Source organism: Otolemur garnettii, unplaced genomic scaffold, assembly GCF_000181295.1.
Source record: "Otolemur garnettii isolate 467f Iridium unplaced genomic scaffold, OtoGar3 scaffold00004, whole genome shotgun sequence".
NCBI lineage: Eukaryota > Metazoa > Chordata > Mammalia > Primates > Galagidae > Otolemur > Otolemur garnettii.
This window is the reverse complement of record NW_003852399.1, coordinates 6,725,108-6,752,778: the sequence shown is the minus strand read 5'-3', so window position 1 is coordinate 6,752,778 and position 27,671 is coordinate 6,725,108. Positions and strand designations below refer to the sequence as shown.

The 27,671-nt window shown below is 47.7% G+C and overlaps 1 protein-coding gene across 1 annotated transcript; it reads right to left on the bottom strand.

Annotated features, from left to right (window-relative positions):
• Positions 1-1,081: 1,081 nt before the first annotated feature.
• KLHL38 (kelch like family member 38) lies at positions 1,082-8,657 on the bottom strand. The gene is made up of 3 exons (XM_003782361.1): positions 7,290-8,657; positions 2,316-2,421; positions 1,082-1,428 (listed from the first exon to the last, which is right to left on the bottom strand). Exons 1-3 carry the CDS (start codon positions 8,637-8,639, stop codon positions 1,139-1,141), a joined length of 1,746 nt encoding a protein of 581 aa, XP_003782409.1. The 5' UTR covers positions 8,640-8,657; the 3' UTR covers positions 1,082-1,138.
• Between the last annotated feature and the right edge of the window lie 19,014 nt (positions 8,658-27,671).

Genomic DNA, 27,671 nt, shown 5'->3' with positions numbered 1-27,671 from the left:
CCCTGAGATGAAGGCTGTGTAGGGGCCGTGAGCCCTGGCACCCACGGGTGGCGATGCCTGTGAGCTCTGAAGGAATTTGCTGGCTTTCCCCAGAAGAGCAATTCTCATAACATTTACCAAAATGAAAATCCCGATTAATTCTGCAGTTTTATAGCTCCTCGGAGGCTGGAGAAAAACATCACTTGGCACCAGAAACAAACTTTATTCTGGCGGTGCAGGATAATTTTACAAACACCAGATACTGGATTGCACATACTTCCCTGGAATTTCAATGTTCGGCATCCACAAATGCAGAGAAACCCAGTCATGGCAAATTTCTCACGCTGCCACCTGGGCCATGTGCTTCCAGGGACCCTGCTGGATCCCTCAGGCCTCCCATTCCAGATTTCAGTGGTGTCCCAGGCACATATGGTTTGTGTTTTTAGCCCTGAATTTCTTTTTTTGGGGAACTGCTGCTATCTGGTTACCTGAGCCATAGGTCAGAATAGTTAACCCCACCTCTGCTCATGCGGACATGATCCAGGACGAGCCAGCGATAGCAGCACAGTCTCTGGCAACAGTGACCAGCTAGAGAGGGAGGGATGAAGTTCCAAAAGGGCCGTCAGCATTGCTTTTCAATTTAACATAGAGATAAAGTTCTCTCCTGAGATTCAAAGCTAGAGAATGTGAGCCTGAATTTATTGGTTGTCATTGTCCTCACGCTGTGAGGATGAAGAAGCTTGTTTGTAGAATGAAGCTTAAGAGAAATGAGGTAGAGAGGGAGAAATATGGAGAGAAGGAGGGGGGAGGAGAGCTGGGGGTAGAGGATAAAGAGGGAAAGAAAGAGCAGGTAGAGAGATGGGGGAAGAGAGAGGAGGAGATGGGGGCAGAGAGAGAGAAAAGAAGAGAGAGTGATGGAGAGAGAAGAGAGATGAGTTTAGGGGAGGGAGAAGAGAGAGACAGAGAATAGACAGAGAGATGGTGGCGGTGGGGAGAGAGAGAGTTAGTTCTGGGAATACTACACCTGGTTCCAGGCCTTCAGGCTCTGGTACCCCCGTCCTGTGAGCACTCCCTGTGAAGAGCTCAGGGTTAAGCTCTTTGCAGTTGGGTTTCCAGCCCTTGCAGCAGAAGGCGTCCTGACAGAAGGTTTCTTGCAACCTCATGGAAGGGTGGACACATGGGGGATACACTGGAGCGTGAGGCAGGCATGGTCGAAAAGTGTGTGAGGCAGCTGTCCCTGAGATGTCCAGGTGTCTGTCTCAGGGTCGTAGCAATCAAAGGAGGCTGAGTCCTCGATGTTACAGTCCGTGGTTAGCCGCCGCCCTCCCGTCACATACAGCTTGTTCCCCATCACCGTGGCCCCGTGGTGCATCCTCCGGTCCTTCATGTCCGCACATTTGACAAATTTGTTGGACTGAGGGTCATAGGCGAGAATCCTCCTCGTGTAACCTGAGAACCAAATGACATGTGGGCAAGCTACTCAGTGCCGGTCATCTGAGACAGGAGGTCAACAGTCCTGGGCGGCCTCTGATCCCTGCCACGCCTAGTGTGGAGGCTGGGGCTCTGGGCTAGAGGGTGCAGTGTTGCGGTAACCTGCCAAGGCCTGGCATGTGGTGGAGAGGGTATTGGCACCCAGCTCTGTCTGACTGTGGTCTGGAATCCTTTACCCTGAGTTGAGGCAGCATATAAGCCATTGTTAGATTGGGAGCAGCCTGCAGTCCCAGTAACTTTTTCCATCTGTTGGCATTTTCCTCTCCCATGTACCCATCCAAGAGCTATGACAATCCCAAGAGAGAGCCTTTGGAAACTCAGAAACGAGTCCTCACAACAACCCTATCTGGTAAGTACTTTTAGGATCCCCATTTTACTAATGGGTACACTGAGGCACAGAAAGATTCTATACCTTGCTTAGGAGCACAGGTATATAGCCGGTTAATGGCAGCATCAGGATTTGAATGCAGGTCTAACCCCCAAACTAGTGTTCTTACCATGACACCATAGCCATTATCAATATGAATTATTATCAATAATAACGAACCATTACTATTAACACTAGGAAGCACTTTTTTTTAAATTACCAGGTGTCTGGGATAGTATAAAGTACTTTAGATACTAGAGCACATTTATTACCACAACAGCTCTGTGAATTACATATTATTTCATCTCTTGTTTACAGACAAAGACAGAGACAAACTTCTGGATGAGGAAAGAGTATTGTCAGATGGTCCCTGCTTCCCTGGTGGGGTGGATGCTTGAAGGACTATCTTAGAGAATGACATCTGGCTGGCTGTGCCTTTTGTTGCCATGGGAGGTGCCGCATTTCTGTTCAAACTCACCTCCTACAATGACAATCCGCTCCCCAAGCACCACCGCAGGGGCACACACATTCTTGATCATTCTCGTTTCCATTTTGAACCATGTGTTTCTGGAAATGTGATAAACCTGAGGGAGAAATAGAATCATGCCATTGCATCTTAAATATTCCTTTTAAGACAGAAGTAGTAATAATTAACAAGATGAGCGAGGAGTGAGATATTTTTTCTTTCTACTTTTCTCCAGTTTAAAAACATACCCACATTACTATTAATAAACAAAATATTAAACACCAGATAAAAGAATATTATTAACAATTGGGCTTGTTGTAACCCCATGAGATCAGCAGCGGGATGTCTGTACAGTGGACTGTGAGTGCTGCATCGTAGTGTATGTTTCATTTACCTTGCTTGAAATGTTTTTTTTTTTTCTTTTAATGAGGAAGGGAGCAATTCAGGTATTTGGAAAACCGACTTTTTAAAATCATTTTTCTTTCTAGCCCGTGTTTACATTTCCAAATGTTCTAAATGTATCTAAGAGGGTCATAGAGCAGAGAATCAATTTGGAGCTAAGTGAGGAAAGCTTTTGAACAGTTCATGCCTGAAAGTCATTAGAATCTTAGAAAAAATGAAGCATGAAGGAGGGACAAAAAGACCAGACAGGAGAGGGCGGGCTCTGAAGCAGTGGGTCAAATCATCATTCCCCAAATGTGTTCTCTGATTAATGTCCCCAGTTTGAAACCCAAATAGCTAATGTGAATTAGTTCATTATGAGCAAAATTTAGTACAAGAGATATAAGATGGGCTTTACATAAGAAAAGAAGGAACACAAGCGTTTATTTACAGAGGAAAATGGTACAGCAGTCTTTGCTGGAAATTCTTTACATACAAAATATGTGTTAACATTATGAAGGACTTTATTTTTGTTAGTTTATCAGATTTTACCTTTAGAACCATCTTATGAGGCACGTACTACATGGATTACGTCCCCCCTCCACCCCCTAGCTTCTAGATTAGACCATTGTCCAGCGAGGTTAAGTGACATGCTAAGGTCATACAGCTACAGTGTATGGGAGAACTGGTTTGGCTGGAGCCTAGACTTCAGGCTGTTAACCTCCATGCCTCTAGCTCTGCCTGGGGCTATAAAAATATAGCCTTTCTGATAAAGGCTTTTGAGACTGGGGACCTCTTTAGGTCTCTGCCAGTCAGTGAGGTCTGGAAGTGGCCACGTGCTAGTGACAGGGGTAGTCATAATGGCTATGAAACCTGATTTCATCTGAAAATATGCAGGCGACAATCCCTCTGGAAAGTGGGATCTTTGGAAGAAAAGCAAACACTGGTTGCATTTCAGTGGAGTGAGTAATTGCCTCCTGACCTTCTGTTCTCTATCAGCTTTCGGTATGGTTTCAAAAATAGATTAAAACATTTGCTCCTAATCTTCATAATTCCCCAGAGAGGCTGGGGCAAGGATAACAAAGGATGATCCTTGACCAGTGGAGGAAGTGATACTTTGTTATGGTAAAGAACTTGCCTAATGGCATCCAGAGACAGGTAGAAAGGAGGGCAGGTGGAAAGGTCCATGCCCACGTGTAATTTGCAGAGTAACCCTATTGTAGTGTAGTTCTTAAAAGAACACGTGTGGCTGATGAGCCATGCTGTGAACAAAACTCCCAATTAGTGCCTGAAAATCCAACCTGCTCTGTCAAGCAACTCCAAGCATTTCTTTTAAACAATATTTGAATAAGATTTACATTTCTAAGATAGTGCTAAGTAGATAAGAAAAGCACCAAAATTAATACTTGGCCCTTCTCTCTTCCCATAGCTGCAGTGTAAAAGGCTCACTGGTTGCATTTTACTCTTAGGAAGTGGGTGATAATTTTGCAATGTGAAATCTAGCATAGTTGTTGACTCTATTTTGAAAAATAGTCAAAAAAGAGAGAGGGGCTCTAGTTTTACGTGGAAGCACTTTGCTATATTTGTGTTACATGGTGAGAGCTTGGACGGGATATCAATCCTAGCTCAAGCAAAGGAGTAGGGTTTGGAACAGTAATTCTGGAAAGACTAAGAATCTACTTTCATGGTCAGGGAAGAGCTGAAAATACGGGTTGGAAAAGTGAAGGCAAGAAAAAAGTCTCCACTTGCACCAACCAAGTGTCACCATCCTTGCCTGGAACTCTAGAAGAGACTCTCAGTTCTCCTCTTTTCCTCCTTTGTACCACCCTCCAATCCCTTTTCTACAGATTGTCCAGGGGGAACTCCTAAAACTACAGATTTGTTTGCATCACCCACCCTACCTGAAGCCCTCTGATGATATCCACGTACTCTCAGGCTAATCCCAATTCCTTGACAAGGCCCAGAAGCACTGCCACATCAGCCACATCTCCACAAATACCCATCCCTCAAGAATGTTCCAGAATTTTTATAGGAGGGATTCAGGGGTGACAGTCTGGTAGCTTGGGAAGGGGCTGACATGAGGACTAATATCCCCAACCCAGCTACCCCTTGGCACACTGCCGCTTCTTGCTCTGGGCTGTTACAGACTGTCATGCTTTCTGTCCCTCCAGGCAGGGGTCCGTGCCTTTCTGTGCCTCAGGGCCTTTAGACAGGCCCTTACCCAGGACCACTCCCTGTCCTCATTCAATAGACAACTCGGATTCCTGCTTCAGGTGAAGCAGGAAGAAGCTTCCTTACCTCTGCCCATGTGGGAACTCTGCCACCTGCTTTGTTAGCCCCTACCCCACCTTCTTCCTCCTCTTTTGTCTTCATCCTCACCTGCTCTCTCTCCTCTGCTGCCTCTCAGCTCAAATCAGCTTCAGCCACCTCACGGGCCCCCTCCAGTGTAGTGGGTGATAATTTTGTAATGTGAAATCCAGCATAGTTGTTGACTCTAATTTTGAAAAATAGTCAAAAAAATGCTCTCTCTGATTCCCTATAGAGCGGTTTAGAGCCCCCCATCCTCTTAGAGCACCCTTCTTTTCTGTATCTGAATTGCAGTTATCTCATCAGCTCCTTGAGCTTTAAGTGTAACTGGCTGTTCCCTCCCTGTCCCCAGGGCCTTCACAGTGGTTGGTGCTCAGCTTAACTCTTTTTGTTGTTGTTGGGGATTCATTGAGGGTGTAAGAAACCAGATTACACTGATTGCATTTCTTAGGTAAAGTCCCTCTTACAATCATAAGGTGTGGCATACACCAAGGTGTGGCATACACCAAGGCCCCACCCCTCTCAGCTTAACTTTTACGAATGAACAAAGCACATCTCCTGGGGTCTTCTCCACGATCCGTAATGATAAGCTCATTACTCCAGATTTTCATATCATTAGATGAACTGCAGAGATTACTAGAAACTTGCATAGAGTTAACATTGTGAAATGTGGCCCTTAATTGCATGTCTCAGAGAACTTGTTAGTGAAATTAATATCTATCTATCATTTAAGGGAGGGGCTCCCCATTTGGGATGCACCTTAGAATCTCCTGGAGACTTTTGTAAAGGATAAATTTTAGGATCCCGCACAGGAGATTTTGAGTCAGTGGACCTAAGGTCAGATTCGGGGCATTTGGTCACAGAGGTGTGGACCAAGATTTGGAATATTTGGAAATCTTTTATGGATTTAGGTTATAAACATATGCCATAGGCTGGGTGCGGTGGCTCACACCTATAATCCTAGCACACTGGGAGGCCAAGTGGGGAAGCTTGCCTGAGCTCACGGGTTTGAGAGAAGCCTGAGCTAGAGAGAGACCACCTGCTTTGTGGTGAGTGCCTGTAGTCCCAGCTACTCTGGAGGCTGAGGTAAGAGAGTCACTTGAGCCTAAGAGTTTGAGGTTACTGTGAGCTATAATGCCATGGTACTCTACCAAGGGTGACAAAGAATTTGAGGTTGCTGTGAGCTATGGCGCCATAGCGCTCTACCAGAAGCTGAGGCAAGAGAATAACTGGAGCCCGAGAGTTTGAGGTTGCTGTGAGCTATGACGCCCATTGCACTTTACTGGGAGCTGAGGCAAGAGAATCACTTGATCCCAATAGTTTGAGCTTGATGTGAGCTATGACGCCACAGCACTCTACTGAGTGTGACAAAGTGAGACTCTGTCTCAAAAAAAAAAAAAAAAAGAGCCAGGTTCCTAGAGGACTATCTGACATTCAATGTGGTCTAGCTTGAATTTTTAGATGCAGTTTTTCTCCTTAAATGAAGGCAAACTCTTTGTGGGTAGGGATTATATTTGATAAACCTTTGTATGTATTCCCCTTGTAAAAAAGAATTCATAAATTAAAAAATAACTTGCTGAAAATTTCTCGCTTCTTCCCTCCTTTCTTTCCTTTTTCTCCTTCCCTTCCTCCTTTCTTTGCAAATGACAAATGTGTACGTGTATATTGCATGCATGTACGCATATGTGCTTGTGTACATGTGTGTATGCATGCCTGGATAGGTGTGTGTACATATACATGAATGTATGTGTGTAAATATGTAGGTGTGCACCTTGGAGGTATGTGAAAGTACATACATGTATTCATATGTGCTATGTACATGTGTGTATGTGTGCATGCATATTTAGGTATATGTGTGTGTATGTAGGTGTGCATGTTAGGGGTATGTGAAAGTGTGTACATGCATGCATATGTGTTTGTGTATGTTTATGTGTGTCCATGCTTGTATAGGTATATGTGCATATACATATGCACGTGTGTATGTGTGTAAGTATGCAGGTATGTGTGCTGGGGTGTGTACGTGTGTACATGCATGCATGTATATGTGTTTGTCATGCATGCATGTGTGCACATATAGGTGTATGTGTGTGCACATGTGCACATGTGTATATGTGTAAGTATGCAGGTATGTGTGCTGGTGTGTGTGTGTACATGATGCATATGTGTTTGTGTACATGTGTGTATGTATGCATATGTGTAAATATGTAGGTGTGGGTGGACATCTGTTTTGTGTGTGTGTATGTACATGCACGTACACACACTCACGTGCTTATCCGACGGGAAGAACTGCCCATTTACCTGGATGAGACGCACAGGGTTCTGCATGATGTCCTCTCCCCCAAAGAGGTAGAGTCTTTGGTCTTTCACAGCAACGGCAGGATGGAGAACTCCCACTGGCATGCTGGCCATCCTCTCCCAGATGTTGAAGACGCTGTCGTACCTCTCCACAGAGCCCATGAGCTCCTGCCCTTCCCCGAGTCCCCCGATGGAGAAGATGAAGTTCTTATGGGCAGTGCTTCTGTGAGAGTAGCGGGCCACCAGCATGGGCTCTCCCAGCCTCCACTGGTTGAGTTTCAGGGAGAAAATGTAGACGCTGTGGCTGACCAGGCTCCTTCCTGAGCTCACAGCCATGCCCCCCAGCACGTAGACACTGCGGTGCAAGGTGATGGCCGAGGGCTTGTACAGCCTGGCTGGGAGTTGGGGGAGGCTCTGCCACTGGTCGGTCAGTCTGTTGTAGAGCAGGACGTCCCTGGTGGTCTGCTGGCTGTCCTTCCTTCCACCCAGGAGGATGAGAAAGTCTTGGTAGGAGTTTCTCGGAGGGATGTGCAACAGGGGTTTGCAGTCTGGGGCGCAGGTGCCATACAAAGAGAACACCTGCCTCCTGGCCATCTCCAAGATGGTCCGGCATGCGGGTGAGGATTGGAGGAGGGTGTCATTGGCGATAAAGTGGTGGAAGAAGGCGGGGTGGATGTATTGAAGCCGGACCTGCTTGAACAGCTCCTGCACGTATTGTTTCCGGGCCTGGAGGTCATGCTTGATCCAAGCCATGAGGGCCTCAAACACCTTTTCCTCCTCCCCACAGAGCCCATCATCGCTGAGGTAGTCTCTCAACTCCAAGGCACAGAGCTCCTTCAGGTCTGCAGATGCTGCCACCTCCGGGAAATGTGTCAGGGCCACCTCCCTTGCTTTCTTCTTGAGGGTCTGGCAGCTTAAGATTTCCGAGAGCCTGAGCATGCCCAGGCAGTTGCTGGGGGCCAGCTGTCCCTGCAAGTACGAGGAGCAGGCCTCAAACAGCTTGGGGTACTGCAGCATGGACGCCGCCTCCATCAGCGGGAGGACATTTTCGCTGGCGATGTACACCTCCCCTGTGTACACATAGCAGACGATCTGCTCCAGAGTTGGGGCGTTGATGCCTTTCAGCTGGACTTTGGCCTCTCTGTTCTCCCGGAAGCTGCCGCAGAACATGGCCTGGAAGTAGGGGCTGCTGGAGGCCAGCACATTGCGGTGGCAGGGGACCTCCTGGGCGCCAGTGCAGATGCTCACGTCTGTCAGGATCCGGCTTTGTCTCAAGGCATTGAGCTGCCGCAACAAGTCAGAGGAGAAGCCGTGGTCTTTGAAGAGCAGCCCATCTGGCGACCCCTCATCCATCCTGCAGAGCGGGGAGGGAGCCCCAGGAGGGAGCATCAGTCAATCCTTTCCCAGTGGCATGTGCTGGAGGGTCCGAGGCATCTATGTCCCTTCACTAAGATGTTTGTGAGGGTTGCCAGGAATATCGCAGACACCCCAGACCTCAGAGCTGACACGTCTCTTTTTGGTTATGATTATTCTCAAAGGTAATAAGCAAATAGCATTTTCACCTGATCTGAAAAACAACAACAACAAAATGCAGAGTTTCTGGAAGTTACTTGACTACCAGGGACTGTAATGTTATCTAAGCAAGATAACAGCCCATGCATTTGACCAGCAGAAGTGCTTGAGACTATTTAACAAAGTCACCTGAACATCTCTTTCTGGGTGTTAGTCACTCCCAGGGGATGAGGTCTGGGGGTGTGGCCCTCTGGTAGCCAGACAGAAATGAGGGATGAAAACAGACCTTTGCCATATACATATATTTTTAAAAACATGACTTCATAGAGTCTTTTTGGTTTTGTTTTAAAGGTGGAATGGATAGAAAGCAGAGACCAAACAGCATCCTGGTTTATCGGTGATATCTAACAGTCTACCTGCAGAAGTAGTAAGCATTAGAGGTATTTACCTTGTCTTCCTGTAGTGACAGCCACCGATGCCTAGTTCCACTCGTCCCCCCAGAGAGTTTCCACCTCTGGCTCGGAGCGAAACCATAAACCCCAGGCCTTTTCTTTAGTTGGCAAGTGATTTGTCCTGGGAGAGTTCTGGATTTGTTTATGCTGAAGGCACTTTCACAGTTTTCTAGAGCTTTGTGCAAGGCCTGCTGGGCAGGGAGACAGTGTATACATTCCAGGGCTAAGAATAGTTGCATATGTACTTTCCACTGTTATGACATGTGACTTTCCAGTTGCCTTGTGCAGCAACCAAGGGCCTGCAGGGCCGCGCATGCCCACACGCCTTGTTGCCTTGGCAAGTGTTTACATGGGCAAAAATAGACCGGGAGGAACAGCTTCTCTTAGATGGGACTTTGCTGCCCACTTGGAACCACCTGAGTCCCTTGTCCTAAAAGTGCCTGGGAATTCTAGATGTCTGTAAACAGGTTACTGTGACCGGTGGAGAGTTGCTGAAGATTCTGCTGGGCCACGTCGAAGGTGGCAGGTGGTCACAGGAGAAGCCAGGACGTGGGCTCGAGGGAGCTAAGCAGTGGATCTTTATTCCCCACCATCTGCCTGGTGGCATCACTGGAGAGGGCTGAGACTGCCTCCTCCAGGCTTTAAGATGACAGAATCGTGACATAAGTTGTTGTTTTTTTTTTTTTTTTTTGAGCACCCTGGAGTTTCCAGACTCGTGAAAGACCAAACCTTTGTTGGGCCTCCTTACCCCGGGAGCTCCCACTAAAAGTGGTGGGGCTCGGCTCCTCCTGTGGCGTCTGCCTCTCCCAGACACGTGCTAGTTGCTATTTGACTAGTTCTTTTTTATAGTTCAGGCTTCCTTTTCTGTTTTCCTTTTCCATTTTCTCTTGTCTGGCAGGCTTGAGCTAGAAGCAGGCGGCAAGGCACGTAGCTCCAGGGAGAGAGAGAAAGAGGAGGGGGAGGAAGTGGAGAAGGATGAGGAGGGCGGTGGGGTAGGAGGCAGCCTGCAGTGATAAGAATCAGAGCCAGGATGGAGGCTTGAGAACCAGCAGGGAGAGTGAAAGGGGCCCAGGTCTGTCCTGCCCTGTCTTCAAGGAGGTCCATGATTGCACTGGCCCTGAGGGGCAGGGAAGCCCGACTACCTTTCCTTTTCAAGTCTTGTTCAGACTGTTGCAACAGCCTCTCAGGCCACATTTGTTCTTTGTGGCTAGTGCTTCTCCCTCCACAAAGCCATCCTGTCCTCACTGGGGAGGCGCCTGGGGAGGCAGGTCAGAATTTGCCGTTTGCCTACATCATGCTCCTCCATCGCTTCCGTGTCTGCAGGACTCTTCAGCTGGAATTGGGTTGGTCTCCTGCCTGCTTCCAGAGCTATGTTTTCTCCCACTTATATTTCATAGTCTTGTTCCATCAGACAACTGACAGATCCTTGCATGCGGCTGGTCCCTGTTGGGGAGGCTGGGCTGGCCTCCAGGGTAACACAGGGCCAGGTGGAAGGAAGGAGTTGCAGATCATGAGTGGATCCTGCCCCAAAGAGTCCAGAAAGTCAGTATCAGGAAAGTGTATCCAGAGCATGTTATTTGGGCTGGGGGACCTGGAGGCTAGAATTAGGAGCAGAGGCTTGAGCCAAGGGACTCAGGGACCTATAGAGGTATGAGTAGGACAAAGGAGCTATCCCTACAGGTGTTGGACCTGGTGACCATTCCTGGGCTTCTGAGCCACACTGGTGGCATACCATGCGAGTAGCCAACTCCCTTAAGCAGCCAGGGGGCCATCTGGTTTGTGTTCTGGGCGGCTGCACGAGCTCTTCCCCGTGCTATATCTTATCGTTGTCATTGCTTCCATGACAATCGTTCAGCCCCTAAAGCTTAGTGTCTCTGGAAGTCCTCCTTGGCCTCTCGGACCCTCTGTACTGTTCCCTTTCCTCCTACGCTGCTAATGCCACGTGCCTTACACCGTGTCGCACTTATGTTTACTGTCTGTGTCTCTCTTGTGACGGTGGAAGGCTCCAGCCTGAAGGAACCCTGGCTACCTCTCTCTGGCCCCAGCACCCAGCACTGTGCCTGGCACACAGTGGGAGGATTATACATAGTTCTTGAATCGAGCTGTACCAGAGTGGAGAATGGAGGGATCGAGGGAGGCCCGATGGGGGGACTTCACGCCCCACCTGCCGTGTGGCTCAGCAGGGCTGCCCCAGACAGTGTGGTGTGTAGATTGCGAGGCCAGTGGTGCTTTGGGGCAGCCCTGGATGGCCTTTATTTGAATCAAATCCAATAATGTGAGGAAGCAAAAAGTAAAGAACCGCTTCACACTGCAGAGCATGAGTTCATTTCAGGTTGAAAACCAAAGCGAGGCCCTCCCACTTCCAAAGCCAGTGCTTTCTTCCTCGTTGAAAAAAACGATTTCTTTCTTGCTCTGAAATGCCTGGATCGTTCCTCTTCTGGCTAGCGAAGGAGCCATGGGTTTGTGTGAGGGTAACAGGTAGGGGTTTGGGGGAATGAATTAACATAGCACTGGCAGGGAGTTTGGATTTCCCAACACTTCCTACATAATTTGACCTTCTGGAATAGATCCCTGCCCAGGGTTCAGATGAGCCTTGGTGTGCAATGTCCATGTCTGACCAATTTTACTAAATATTTTGGTTTCTGATGTTTAAAGTGGGCCTCGTTTTGTTGGCCTGGCCTACTAGGAGAATTCTGGCCTTGCACTAAGTGTGAGGAAAAACCACAAAGAGAGCCGTGGTGTTTGCCCCGTAGCCCACACTCATAGAACCCCAAGCCCAGTCTAGCAAGAGCCTCTACCACCCACATGTAACCCCAATCAGCCTACTCATGCATCTAGTTCTCTCAGAGAGGTTTATACATTTTGTATTAACTTACTCTAGAAGGTGTCTTGGTCTAGGGTCTGAACATATGGCAACCGAAAATAAATGAGGACATTCACCTTCTTGTCCCTTCTTTTAATGAAAGCCAGTGTCATAACAAACCAATGCCCAGACTTTGGGGGCAGAAGGGCTGGGAATAATCTTGGCACTTCCCCTCAGTATCTGTATGGTTTTAGAGAAGTTACTTACATTCTCCTGGCCTCAATTTCCCCATCCATAAAATGGGAAAAGCCATTTTTGTCACAGAGAAATAATATCCGTGAAGCACCTGGTAAAGCTCCTGGGACAGGTAGATTCGTGGTAAATTGTAGTTCGTATTATATTATTACTCTGAAAGGAATCCCATTAAATCCCAGGAGGTCATGTGCCTGGCTTTCCAAGTTCCATTTGGTCTATGCATTCTAGCTGTTTCCCTGAGCGATTGCTGTGTTCCCCATGATCCGATCAGACCCCAGGAGGCCTGATTTCAGGGCAGGCTCTGCCATCCACTGGCTGTGTGTCTTTAAATGAGTGGCTTAACCTCTCTGCACTTGCTTCCTTACCTGACCCTCCCAGAGCACCCTCCTGTGACTTGTGCCCTGAGATGTCCTCCATGAGCTGTGGTCTGGAGGGGGCCGTGAGAGGCTGAGCTGCGGGGTGAGGCTGCCTCAGAGCTTCCATAGGTCTCTGGCCCTGGAGCTACCAGCCTGTCTTCTGTATTATTTTGTCCTTTTAAGTCAGCTCAGAGAGCCTTCCCTCTCCTCACAGAGTTTCTGGACAACATTCCAGCACTCTGTGACTCAGGAGGCCTCAGTCTCCTGCCTGCCTGGGTGCACTGGCTCCCTGTGGAGAGGGAAGACTGGTTCAGGTTTGACAACTATAGCCGCGAAGCCCCCAAGCATGCTCCATCCCACCCCACCCAGCCTCCCAACCCCTCTGAGGCTGTGCTCCCTTCTAGCCCCTTCCACAAGCAGTTCCCTCACACCAAGTGGGGACCCACAACTGCGGCAGCTCTCCTGTTTCAAGGATGGACAAACACACACATAGAGGCCCTTGTGGCGGCTGCCCTCTCACTGGGAGGCTGTTCCCCAGGGGTGTCAGAGCATCTGCTGTTCCCACGGTCGGCAGGTGGAGGAGAAACTTGAGGAGCAGACAACTTAGGTTTCAGTTAGCTGGATCAGGGGAGGCTGTAGTAGGAACCTGCCTCCTGATATGTGGTTTAACATTTTTCTATACGTGTAAGAGCCTATCTGCCTGTGACTGTGTCTTCCAGCTGGATGTGTTTTGTGACTGGCCTGTGGAAAACTGAACAAGGACTTTGTACTCCAGACAGAGGCCAAATGGGGGGCTGCTCCTTCAGCCCCTTCAGCCCAGGAGTTGCCATGATGACCATTCTCCAGGAGTGAAGATCTTAATGCTACTTTTACTAGGCCAGTAGTGCAGATGACTGCATTCCCAACTCTTCCTCTGCCCTACCCCACCAGCAGAAAATGTCTTCGTATTTTTTCCCCCAGGGAGGGTAAGGAAAAAAAAAGGCCAACAGAGATGACGTCAGGACTGCTAGCGGGTTGTTGATATAACCCGGCTGTCTGGCCCCCCTTCTTTCTACAAACTCAAGTCTGACCTCATCCATCATTTATGCCACAGATCAGCTTTCTGGGCTCTTAATCAAACTGAGAAGAAAGAATAGGACCAGGATGCTTTCTTACACTCCTGTTTTAGCACTGTGAGTCACGAAGAATAATACACTGCCTTGGCCTCTGTTTCCCACAACCAGGTGCTCCCTGATGGTAAGACAGGTATTTAGGCAGAGGTGCCACCTCTCCTGGGCCACCAAGGAATGGTTTGGCAATTGGCTGCTGTGAGATAGAAGGCAGAGTTTATAGAGGGCAGACTGACTGGGAGGGTGAACTTTACTACCTTAGAAGTGGGGATAGTTAGAATCCATGGGGAAAATGGAAATCGAGTAAGGAAGGATCTGATTAACTAAGGATCATTTATCCATCTATCCATCATCCATCCATCCATTCATACATCCATCCAACCATCCATCATCTATCCATTTTCCATCTATCTATCAATCCATCCATTAACCATCATCCTTCCATCCATCACTCATCAAACTATCCATCAATCTATCCATTACCCATCCATCATCCATCCATGATTCATTTGTCCATCCATCATTCATCCATTACCCATCCATCTATCCACCCATGCATAAACCATCTAATCATCCATCCATCCATCCTTTATCCATCCAGAATCCATCATCAGACCATTCAGAAAGACACTAGGGAAGAAGACAAAGGCTCTGTGCATGCCTATAATATGGTAGGGAAGACAGACATAAAAATTTAATTGTTCAAAGTGCTCTGAAGGAACTCCTTCTCCAGCCTCCCTCCTGACCACTTCACCCTGCTGCCACCATGAATTCTGGGTCCCCATAGAAGGAGAACTTTATATATACATCTTTAAAAGCTCTCATATCAGGCTAAATTGAATCATATGTTTCCATCTCTCTCCTAAATCAGCTTGTAGCCCCTTGAGGGCAGAATTAAATCTGATCCTTCTATCCCTTATTAGTAAAGTGAAAAAGACATATAGTGGGATTTCACAGCAGAGCCCGCCACGGGGTGCCTCTTTGCTTACATTTCCCCTTTTCAGCTTGTTTATATTTTTATAGTACCTCTCTACTAGGTTTTTCCAAAAATATTTTTTTAATTTATGTTTTTCTAATGGTCAGAAATAAAAGTAAAAGAATATTTTTTGACTCTTTGCCAGGTGAGAGAAGGAATCTAGGCCATTTCCACATCTTCCCATTTTCTGGCTTTTGTAAACATAGTCTGGGGTTTAAGGCTCAGATTATCATCAAATTATTTTATGTACTGTATCATTTAAAGATTACTTTGCTCTTTGTTTTTGAACATACGGCTCTATATTTGGCTGATGCACATTCTAACTGTGCTTTTATGTCGCAGCTTTCTCATTCTTAAATGCTTCATTCTGACGTGCCTTTTGATGAACTGGAGTTCATTGACTTGCAATATTTTTTTTAAGGAGAATGTGGGAGAGGTGCATTTTCCAAATCCTTCAGAGGTTTCTCTTTCTGTTTCCTACCACCAACGAACAACAACTTGGCTAGGTACAATAGTCCAGGGTCAAAATTTTTTTCTTCACATTTTTCTGGAAACCACATATTTTATTCCACAAAAGCTGAAGTATTGCAGTGGCGATTTATGCACTGAGTGATTTCTATCTTTTTCTGTTTATTTTCATGCTGACTGTCCTCCACCTTTCAGGATGCAAAGAGTCCTTGGCATGGATTTTCTCCACTGTGTTCCCCATCTGGCCCCCTGAAAGGCTACAGAGAGATTTTTGTGCAGGGTGTGTGTGTGTCTGTGTAGGTAACATGTACTCTGGCTGCCTCAAAAGATGTCACCTGAATAGTAGAGGATAGACGACCACTTTTAAGATTGGTTTATTCTCTGGGTCTCTAAGTCAGGGAGCGGAAGTGTGGGAGAAATGAACCCCTTTCTTAGTGACTTGCAGGGAATTGGATCTTCTCCCTTCCATGAGGCCAAGTGTGAATAGGCCATTCCCGACCTCTCTGGCCACCTGCACCTGCCTTGTCTCTCAGATTCAAATAGGGTTTTTATCAGGCCTCATTTTCTGGGGTATAGTGAGTGTTCACCATTTTTTTGTGAATAATTTTTGGTGAGAAGTAGATGCTATTAGAGACACCAGTTTGATTAGAGCAATAGTTTTCCACATTATTCTTGAAGTTTCGTACTCAGACCTTGCCAGGATTCAGGAGCCCCTTGGATAGATGACGGCTTCCCTTGTCATCTCTTTACTTTCTCTGACACCTGAATAATCAACAGGTAGAGATAGAGCGGGCAAAGGTAAACACGGTTGACTAACCTCCATTCCTGGGAAAGCTTGCCAAAGTCCCCAGGGTTGTGGGTAAGGAAGTAGGGAGTATCTTCATGTGTTTTCCATTCCAACGGGCCGGCCAGTACAGGCCCTGGAGTTGCAGACATGAGCCGGAGTTGGGAAGTCTGATATTTAAACTCTTCGTCACACCTAGTGCATTGTCAGTTGCCCAGAGGCATTGCACAATAAGTGGTAGTAATAATAGCAACCAGGAACCTGCCTTCCCCCCGGGAGATGTGCACATTATTATCATTATCTCTAGAATTTTCTTCAACACAAGTGCCTGAGGGGAACTTTCTCTGTTTGCGGATCCTCAAACCAGAATATTACACAATGGAGGGGGCAGGCAGGGGCACAATGATGACATTACTGAGTTTTCCAGTCATCAGTGGATGTTCCCCCAATAGTGATTGTAGAAGAATGGTAATAAGGATGATTTTTTGAAGTTGGGAGAGCCATCAGGTCATATTAATTGATCGTTTGATTCCAACACTAAAGTATTGACCTTGTCCTACACACCTACTGTATTTGTTGCCCGTGGAGGGTATTTGGAGAGACAGGCCATTTCCACCAGGCCATACCCTGACCTGATCAGAGCAGGTAATGAGTTAGACAAGAGTGGAGGAAAGTGCAGGACAGACGGGGAAGAGATTGTTCTACACAGTGTTATTGAAATAAGAGTTATCCATGGAGAGGACGCTCCAGTCCTGAGATCTGTTTGTCAGAGGAGCTGGTTGGGGTTGATCAGAAGGTGTGCCTGGGACAGGTGAGCAGATCAGTGGAGAAGCTGGTTTGGAGGTGAGTGTGAAGGGAGTGCTTCCCCTTGAACAATGTCTCTGAGGCTTTGGTGGAGGGAAGGGCAGGGAAGGTGGTCACACGAAGTATTACCATGGAGTGGGTGGGGACAAACTTGTCTGCTTTGCAGGTGTGCTTGGGGTTATCTGAGGACCTTTGGGAAACATCTCCCTCCTCCCAGGTGCTCAGACATTCTGATTTAGGCAGAACAGACCTTTCCACCCTGACACATCCCCATGAACTCACTCCACGTGTACCCTCCCTAGGCCCCGTTCCCCTCTTCTTACCTTCCACCCTCTTCCATCCTGCCCTAACTTCCCATCTCATTCTCTCCACTTGCTCAGCCAAGTCATTTTTATTTGCAAAAGCCACCATCCTGTTACCTCTTCCATTATTCCTCCTCATGAGGAACTGACTTTCCGGGACCCAACTGGCTTGGCCGCCTGGCTCTACCCTGAACCCCTTCTTTCCTACTTCCTGTTCCCCAAGGGGGTAGCTGTGTGGAAGGGGCCACTTCTCTAGTTACAGTTTCTCCATGGAAGCTGCCTCTGGCCAAGGTGAATCATCTCAGAGGAGAACTGATGGACTGTCCAGGCTAGGAAAAATTCCCTGGGGGCAAAGAGAGCGCAGAGCCCCACCCTCCACACTGAGGGAGCCCTGTTTTCTTGAGGTAAATTTGCTTATTAAGCCATGAGTCAGCATTCCGTGATGGCCAATTTTCTAGTCTGTATGAGGATCTGGAATTATCCATGTCCAACTGTGCTATAAATGAAGAATAGTAGTGTTTGAGGAAACCTGGGTTCAACCAAGCGCTGCCACCACTTGTCAGGAATATATGTGTGCTTGACAGTCTCTGTGGGGTTTAATCCTCATGACCGTCCGTGGGGTAGTTTCCATCAAACTAGGGTGTTTAGTATCAGTGTGTCCCACAGATTGCACTGTATATATTTATACTAAAATTTTTCTTATCTAAAATTCAAGTTTAAGTGTACGTCCTGTATTTCTATTTGCCAAATCTGGCAGCCCTCCATGAAGCCTGTCCTACCAATCAGGCCAGGCGACTTGCTCAGGATGCCTGATACATGTTAGCTTCTTGCTCTGTCCTTCCTGGACTCCAACCTTCAAATGGCCAAGAAAGAGAAAGGAAAAAAAGGTCCTTACTTAGGTGAAATGCATAAGCTGTGGCCTTCTGCCCACCTGCTCTTTCATTCCACATTTGCCTATGGTCAGGAACTCCCTGGCAGCACTTGGAATCAGCAGAGGGCACAGTGATGACTGGATCCTTTGACTGAATTCTGACCAGAATGTTGACCTTTCTGAAAAGGATATGGCATAACAGAGAACCAGAGGCCTTGGCACTCAGCCATGCATCCTGGTCCAAGCTTTGATACCGACTCAATCCATGAGCCAAGCCACCTGTTCTAATTCTTTTATGAGTTATAGTTTCTTTATGGAAAAATCGAGGATGGGAACACCGACCTCATAGGGCTGTGTCGTGCTGGGTGGTTGCAGCATCTCATTTAAACCCGGGCAGACTTGGGTTTAAATCCGAGCTCCATCATTCACCAGATGTGTGACCTTGGGCAAAGGTCATCTGATTTAAACCTGGGCAGACTTGGGTTTAAATCCGAGCTCCATCATTCACCAGATGTGTGACCTTGGGCAAGATCCCTAATCTCTCTTTCTTGCCTTGGTTTCCTCAACTCTAAAGCCAAGATAATGATAGTGCAAAATAGAATGAAGGCTGTGTGGTTTGGGGACAAGTCTTACTAATTAATTCTCTCAGTCAAACAAACACTTATTGACAACCTAGGTGACTCCTCCTATAACCAGTTCTGTCCAGGGGCTGTGGATGAATACCTCGCTCTGTTCCAGGAGAAACCAGGGATACCAGAAAGGAACAGAAAACCTGATCTGTGCCCTGAAGGACCAACAATCCTATGGGAGGAGACTGGTTTTAGCCAGGTGAAACAACAAGACAATCAAATCAAGGGTGTGATGATTCAGTGTGAAGTCAGGTAAGAGGCGAAGGAGGCAGGAACAGTAGTGATCATGGCTTACGCTTGTATGCCGTTTACCAAGGTCATTACCCCCCTGACACTGGAGGTGAAGTACAGAGTGGTCAGAATGAGGCAGGGCTGGACATGGAGGGCTTCTCGAAAGAGGGGGTTCTTGAAGAAGCAATAATTTGGATTGGAAGAGGGTACCCCTGGTGGAGCAAATCCAAAGAACCAGCCCCCAGCATGGCAGCAGAGGAGTCGAGGGGGGCCTCAGGGAGGCTGACATTGAGACCTTTGCTGTTCCCTCTGCCAGGGTGCTTTTCCCTGTGATATTCACATGGCTGGTACCTCATGTTCAGAACTCAGCTCAGACATTATTTCATCAAACAGACCTTCCCTGAGCACCTACTGAGCACCGCCCCCCACTTGTCTCCTTATGTCACATTACCCTGTTTTTATCTGTTTTATTCACTTTTCAAGTTTTGAAATGATTCTATGGGTAGCATCTCATTGTTATTCTCTGTCTCCTGAGTGAAAGCTCCATGAGAACAAGAGCGTTGGGCCCGTGATAAATGCTCAGTGGACATCTGTTGGATGAATATATGAACAGGTGGGATGGGGTCCTCAGAAAGCTAGCCTAAAGAATTAGGGCTTTATAGGAAATTATGAAGGCCTCAGTAAAACCTACATAGAAGGATATTGTGTTTTTCGGAAGGACTTTCTAGTGACGGGAGTTGGTGGATGGTCCCTTTCTTTCCTTTCTGCTTTAGAATGAGTCTGGAGGGTAATGGGAGTGGCTGGGCTGTGGGTGAGAATGGAACCTGGGGTCAGAGCTTCCTCCACCTGAGGCTGGGTTCTCACTCTGGCTTTGCACGAAACTCTCTGGGGAGATTTAAAAATTCCCAATTCCCAGACTGTACCCCAATTCAAGTCCAATAAAAAGGGACTCTCTGGGATGGGGGGGGGGGCAGGCATCAGAATTCTCTGAGCCTCCCAGGAGGTGGCACTGTGCAGCCAAGGCTGGGGGCTGCTGAGCTGGGTGCCGCGTGGCTCTCAGGGGATAGAGGCACCATGCACCCGCGTCTCTCACAGGGAAACGGGAGCAGCGCAGAGTGACTTTTCTTCTTGTCTTCTTCATGGAGACCCTACCCAATGGGGAAATACCATCAGCTGAGGTCTCGGTCCATTTCTAGACTTGAGAACCCATTTGGGATCAGCTTTTTCTGTCCACTGGAACTGTTCCAGCTGGGCCTCTCATGCCATCCCTGTGAGACCACACTTTGAGGGGCTGGATGCCGGCAGCCTGAGATGGCTTCTGTTCTGCTGACCTCATGGGTGGGCTCAGTCCTGGTCTCCCCCTTTTCTGCTCTGGTGGTCACAGCATCACCCAACTTCTATTCATCACATCTGTGGCAATGCGGCAGACACAGGGTGATTAAGTGCGGATGGTGTTATTTACATGTCTGATTCCACCAGCAGATCCCACTTTCCCACTCTCAAGTGGGCACTGATGGCCATAAAGAAGGCAGGTGGCCTGAGGGCTCCCTCCTGGAACGGGCTGTGGAAACGCCTTTACTCTGCCTGGAATTTGCACTAGAAACCTGTTTGGCTGCCCATCATTATCGATGCTCATCTTCTTGGATGGCACATATAATGTGACCTCTGATGAAATCAAACATCTGGGCAATTATCTATAGGCCTGTTTCTAATTGAACTAGCTGGAATAGAGTTAGCAGAGATGCAGAGAGACCTAGTGCTCCTGACTGGGCTCTCAATGCCAAACAGAAGAAACTGGAAGTCATTAATTTGGTGGGGGGTGCTCTGGAGCTCTTCGGAATACAATTTCCTCATTAGCTGAATCTCTCCTTGCCCTCCTCCTCTTCGAACATTTGTTTGAGAATGTGATTTTCATAAATCATGTCCCCGTGTCTTGTTTTGGAAAACATGAGTAACAGCTATAAACATAGCATTGAATCTCCTGCTCTTTGGGCACCCTGAGATTTATAGTGCTCAGTGGTGGCCAATCACTTAATTAGTCCTTTGTTTAACAAACACATTGAATGAGTCATTGGCAAACAAAGCTTTTCTGACCTACTGTGTCTCAGCCTCTGTTCTAGGCACTGGGGATTCTGAGCTGGAGGCAGAACAAATCAATCAATCAACAGAGACAGATGTGATTGGAGATCAGTGCTGTAAAGGCTGTGATGGAGAAGGGGTGGGAGGGGATGACTCGCTCAGATCTGGTGTTCAGGGAGGTGAGCAGATAAGAGATACAGAGAATTCCCGTGTGTATTGTGGTTGGAAGTGTGAGTAAGACGGGGTCTTCGGCCTCATAGAGCTCTGGGTCTAGTTGGAAATATGGATGAAGAGAATGACAAGGAATAGTCTTGTAAGCATCCCGATGGAATTGTGTAGAAGGGCGCGTGTGGAGGGAGTGACTCCCTGCGTGAGAGTGGGGCCAGGCGAGTCCACTGTCGGGCGTGCACCTGTGTAATCCTATTTTATTGAGCATCTGTTCTGTGCCCGCCTTGTTGTAGGTGCTGCCATGTCACTGGTGAGCTCACCTTCTAGTGGAGGAGCAGGGTGGGGTAGATACCACGTAAGTAAACGTGTGCGATAATTTGGGAAGGTGACAAATGCTGTGCAGACAGTACTGGGTAGGGGCGGGGGAGCTGGGTGCTAAGGGCAGTGGCAGGACAGGACTGGATAGGTCAGCCTGGGAAGGTCTCAGCAGGGACATGTAAGCTGGGATTGGCTAATGGGGCTGTCAGAGAGGAAGGGAGTTCCAGGCCGGAGGAACTACAAGTGCATTCTTCCTGAGGCAAGAATAATCATGACAAGTTTGAGGATCAGGAGAAAGCCAGGTGGCTGGTGCCCAGAGAGCGGGCATCAGACTGACTCCTGAAGGAGTGGGAGACAAAGCAGCAGGGGGCAGGGAGCCCAGGAACGCAGGGGCCAGGTGAGGAAGGGTGGAGGCTCAGCCTGGGGTGGTGGCCGGCTGAGGGAGAGGTGAGACAAACTGACAGGACTTTAAATATACAGGGTCCCTGATGACTGAGGGTGGGAGGCATCAAAGATGACTGCTAAGCACGTGCCTAGAACAGCTGGGCAGGTGGGCGTGGTTACTGCAGCAGGGAAGCCTGGGAAGGGCACTGGTTGTGATGGGGAAACAGGATGTTTGCTTTGGTGCTAACTGGCCATCCCAGCAGAGAGGGAGCAGCCTCTCTGGAGGTTTGACATGGAGCAGGTGCCTGGCGACAGTGTGGGGAGGGCTGCAGATAGGAAAGGCAGTGCTGGCCCGGGGACGGCAAGTAGCCCGGGGGTCCCTGGTCAGACCACCCTGTTCTGTTCCATTAGTCCAGAAGCCATCTGGCATCTGCACCCAGCAAGGGGGTTGGGGAGAGTTGGCTACACAGCTAGACAGCCAACATGCAGGGAGCTCCCCGGCATGGGGCCATGTCTGCGCTAAGGGCGTCTGATGCTTTATCTTATTTAATCCACACCAAGACCCTACAAGGTGGGCTCAGCTCCTCCACTCAGGCACAAATGCAGTTGTTCCTGCTGTTGGCAAGCTCAAAATGACACTAAATAAGTGACTTCAAAAAAACATCTCTTGTTAGCAGGCAGAATTGCCCTATTCTGGAAGGAGTTTTGTTCTCACTTATAAAGATTCTGTTGCTAATTGATCCTTAAGAAGGGGGAGCTTCTGAACTGCTATCACCCCCATTTTACAGATGAGGAAGCCGAGTCTTGGAAGGACAAGGTGGTTTCCCAAAGTGACAAAGCCTGCGAGTGGAGCTCCTGGCCTTGGTCCCTGCGTGGAGGGTTAGGTGTAGGGAAATGGTGGCAGGAACACACAGGGCTGGTGTGATTCATGATCAGACACCTACTAGTGTTTCAGAAGGAAGGAAAGATGAGTATACAATAGAAACACCCTGAGCTGACACATTTCAGAGGGACAGTTGGGCATTTAAACCCCAAAGCAGAAAGTCATTAAAATAAAACATGATTTTCTTTTCTTTCTTTCTTTTTTTTTTTTTTTTTTTGCAGTTTTTGGCTGAATCCCCGGCTTGAACCTGCCACCTCCCCCTGCTTATGGGCCGCCCCTACTCCTTGAGCCACAGGTGCTGCCCTATTTTTCATATGAAACATTCAAATTAGCATGGTTTTACAGAGATGTTTTCTAAAAGAGCAAGTCACAGATGAGCATTCATCATCTTTTCTTCTCTTCCTTCTTTCCCTCTCTCTCTCTCTCTCTCTTTATTGATTTATTTTTTTGTTGTTGATGCAACCCAGTTTTATCTGGTCTTTCCATAGCATTCAATTTAGCTTTCACAGAAAGAAGTCTTTTCTTTTTGCATTTAACAATTGATCATGGCAGCGCCTGTGGCTCAGTGAGTAGGGTGCCGACCCCCTATGCCGAGAGTGGCGGGTTCGAACCCTGCCCCAGCCAAACTGCAAGAAAAAATAGCCAGGCATTGTGGCAAGCACCTGTAGACCCAGCTACTCAGGAAGCTGAGGCAAGAGAATAGCCTAAGCCCAAGAGCTGGAGGTTGCTGTGAACTGTGACGCCATTGTACTCTACTGAGGGTGACAAAGTGAAACTCTGTCTCTAAAAAAGCAAAAAAAAAAAAAAAAAACCAATTGATGAACATATTTAATATTTAATTAAATTATGCAAATGCAATAGCGAGTACAACTGATAGAAACAGGTTTGGAACAAATACAACCCTCTCTTCCAAAGTGCACGGTCCGCCAGAAGAGAGGGGCTCCTACCCAGCCTCTGCCAGTTGCCAGTCATCTGAGCACTCAGGGCATCTACCAACAGGCTTTGCAGAGGGAATGGGGAGTATTGATTAGTCTAGTAAATAGGTTAAGTCAGATTAGCCCCTTTGAAATAGATTAATAGAAATACGTACAGTAGAACCTTCATAGTTGACCACTTCCCTCCATAGGCCACCTCCTTAAGTTGACCTAATTTTCATAGACCAGACATGCACCACATGTATGTGTCCGTACAGTACAGTCGACCACCTCCATATGTTGACCAGTTTGTTATAGCTCCTCGCGTGGTCAACTTATAGTGGTTCTACTGTGAATATTTGTGTTTGCCAGACACTCGAAGTAAATACAGTACTTGTGTGGAAATGATTTTGCCTTTCTAGTTATTACTTTTTTTTTTTCAGGATCATCCTTTTCCAAAGACTGGTTCTAATTTGAACTGGTTCAGTAGGATTTTAAAAACAACTTTGATTTCGTTTTTGGTACGGTAAAAAAGTTGATACTTGGGTCGGGTTGAGAGTTCAGAAAATTCATGTAGTCCATTTTGGTTCGTGAGTCATATTACCCTGGTCCACATTACTCACAGTGAGGAATGATTCAAAACTAGTGCTTTTTTCTTCTAGCTCAGAGTCTAAAAATGCCTTGGGTCTATTTTGTCCTGAGCCATGCTTATTCTAAGCAAACCTGAAGTGACACTTACGGTGGATCAAAAATCATTGATGGGAGGAGACTGATCTAAAACCCCAGCGTTTCTCAAATCTGATGTTAAAGACGGTCATCACACTACTGAGTATAAATCACTAACTCCTCTCACTGAAATGCTCACGAAACAGTCCTTCCCAGCTGCGGGCCTGTTTGCTAAGTAGGGGCCTAATCCCATCACGACAGCTTTGCATACTCTCAGGGACTGAGCACCCTCCAGCTTCCTGGGTGTCCCTATTTGTACTCATAGTTCCCTATTTCCTCTTCCCTGCCCTTGCGCAGTATCAGTGTTGGCTGTGCACATTTTGAACTCACTGCAGGTTGCTTAAGTTAGGAGCGTTCTCTTCAAAGCCTCAGGACAGCACCAGGTAGTGGAGTCCCGGGAGCTCAGCTGTAGCTTGCCCTTTCTCCCCGGTCCCTGGGCACGAATCCTGCCGTCCAGAGTGGAAGCAGGCTCAGTGGCACATGCGGGGCCCTTCGTGGCTTGCTTTCCCTCTTCTCATGGCCCCTTGGTATTGGGACATCCCTCCCACTACCTTGTCTCCTTGTACAGCTTTCAAGATGTCAACACCCCTCTCCTAGCATGAACCAGGAGGTGTTGAATGAAAGTAGAGGACATTGTATGGACTCATGTTTAGTTGTATATAGACACAGATGGGCCCAGATCTCCATCTATGTCTGTGGCTATGTCATCTGCCTGCACATACGGGGAAGTATTTATAGATACATGTGTGTGCATGGGTTAGTACGCACACTTACCATTCCTGCTTGTCACTGTGTTGGCCCAGAAGCAATGATACCCCAGCAGTGAACATACCCAGGACCCAGATCTTTTTTTTTTGAATCTCACCATGTCAGCATGTCACCCTCAGTAGAGTGCTGTGGCATCACAGTTCACAGCAACCTCAAACTCTTGGGCTTAAGTGATTCTCTTGCCTCGGCCTCTCAAGTAGCTGGGACTACAGGCACCTGCCACAATGCCTGGCTATTTTTGTTGTTGTTGTTGTAGTGTCATTGTTGTTTAGCTGGACTGGGTCAGGTTTGAATCCATGAGCCCTGGTGTGTGGCAGGTGCCCTAACCACTGAGCTATGGCCACTGAGCTGTTCACCCAGATCTTGATATCTCATCCAGTAAGAAAAACCAGGTTTTTTTGAGAAATGGTTTATTCTGGGATTGGAGAAAGGAATATGCAAGACGAGCCCGGATCCTCTCATAGTGCCAGAAATTAAAGAAGTACTCAACAGGCCGTAAGAGGAGGTAGGGTAATGGGACACAGGAGCCATTTTAAGAGCTCCCAACAGACAGAACTGTTGGAAAAATTTGAGCAACAAAATAAATGATGTAGCATTGGATTATAACCCAAAGTATAAAATAAATATTCATTATCCTCATGTAAATGAATTATTGAATGCACAAATTAAATTGGAGAGAATAGATAAACCTCCTGTTTAGAAGAATCCCACATAATTTATGTAGATACCCCCCCCCCCAAGGAGACAAGGCATAATCCCGGTCTCTTAAGTGGGGGCTGCACATGGGACTTTCTTTAAATGAGTTCGGCATAGAATGGGGAACAAAAAGAGCAGCTAAAATGGAGAGACCTGACAGCACAACCTGGGCCAGGTGACCAAAGTCAACCTCAACAGTAAGTCACGTGGTAGCGCTGATAACGTGGTGTGGTGTGGTGAGAAGGGCACCTCGCCTCTGTGGCAGTCGTCTCCCAAACCCATGACCCTGTTGTCTGGGAAACATCAGACAAACCCAAGTTGAAAGAGATTCAACTAGCACTCTTTAAATGGTCGTAAGTAACAAGCGGTCTGAGGAATTGTCACCATCAAGAAAACCTGAGAGACTAGATGACCAAATGCCACACGGTGTCCTGGATGGAGCCTGGGACAGAGAAACAGCCACAGGTGGGAAGAAAGCCTGGTCTCACTCAGTTACCATGTGTCAGTACTAACTTAGAAGTTACGGAAAATGTGTCATGTTTACCTTAGTAAGATGGGAAACTGGGAGTGGGGTCCATGGGGACTGTCTGTTACGACGTTTCTGTAAATCTAAAATTTATAGAAATAAAATAAAAGTTTAAGTAATGCACCCCCTTGCCACACTGCTGAGGCACATCTCTCTCTCTCCTGACCCTGTGTCTCCTGACACGCTGCACCCGACACCCCAGACGTGAGAAATTGCCTTGACACAGACAGGCTTACTCGACGTCTCTCTGCGTTAAATGTGGGGGCTCTTACTCACTGGCATGGGGAGCTGAATACCATTTCTGGCTTTCTGGCACCCGTATTTCTCAGCTTATCTCGTTGCCGAGGCATTTTTATTGGCTGTAATGTGCTCTGAGACACAGTTTGTTTGCAGTCTGGAGGAGTTCTGTGTGTTTTTCTCTTGCTGTGGAAGGAGCCAGACTGCGTGTGCCTGGGCCAGGGGCATGTTGCCCTCTGGGCGAGGATGGTGGCTGTTCTAGACACTGCCCTGTCTGACTCTGATGGGACTGAGGTCTCCCTGATGGCTGCTGTGTGTCCGTCATCACCGTCTGCTTTCCTGCGCTTCTTCACCCTCTATCTCCTTATGTGGTAAAGCTTCTGTCTCATCTGGACTATCACTCTCATCTCCTTTCCCCTCTTAATCTTCACTTTCAGTGGTTTGCTAAGGATAGGTTTATGCGGGTTGATTATATGGTTATGTGGGTGCCTAGAGAGTCAGAACTTAAAATGTTTAGAATAAGAAACTGGGAATAAAGGGCTGAGTGCAGTGGCTCACGCCTGTGATCCCAACACTCTGGGAGGCGAGGTGGGTGGATTGACTGAGCTCAGGAGTTCAAGACCAGCCTGAGCAAGAGTGAGACCCTATCTCTAAAAATAGTCAGGCATTGCGGTAGGCACCTGTACCCCCAGCTGCTCAGGAGACTAAGGCAAGAGGATCACTTAAGCCTGGGAGTTTGAGTTTGCTGTGAGCTATGACACCATGGCACTCAACCCCAGAGTAAGACTCTGGAGAGAGAGAGAGAGAGAGAGAGAGAGAGAGTCTTGTGAATAGCCCCTTCTAGGTCATCAGATCGGAGCACGTCTGCGTAGGTTACCAGAAAGAGACTCCTCTCCACAGCTGGGGTCCTGCAAGCGGTCTTGGGGAGAACCAGGGAATAGAACTTCATGGAGAAATGTAAGCTGAGTTACACATGCACCTGTGCAGCCCTGGAGCTGGGCTTTGGACCCCTCCCCCTCCATCTGACACCGGGGTGGCAGAAGCTGGTGTTTCTGCAGTGGCCCTGGAGGAAGGAGATGGTGTGGGGACAAGGCTGTGTGGCAGGGGATGACAAGGCAGTGTTGCTGTCCTCTC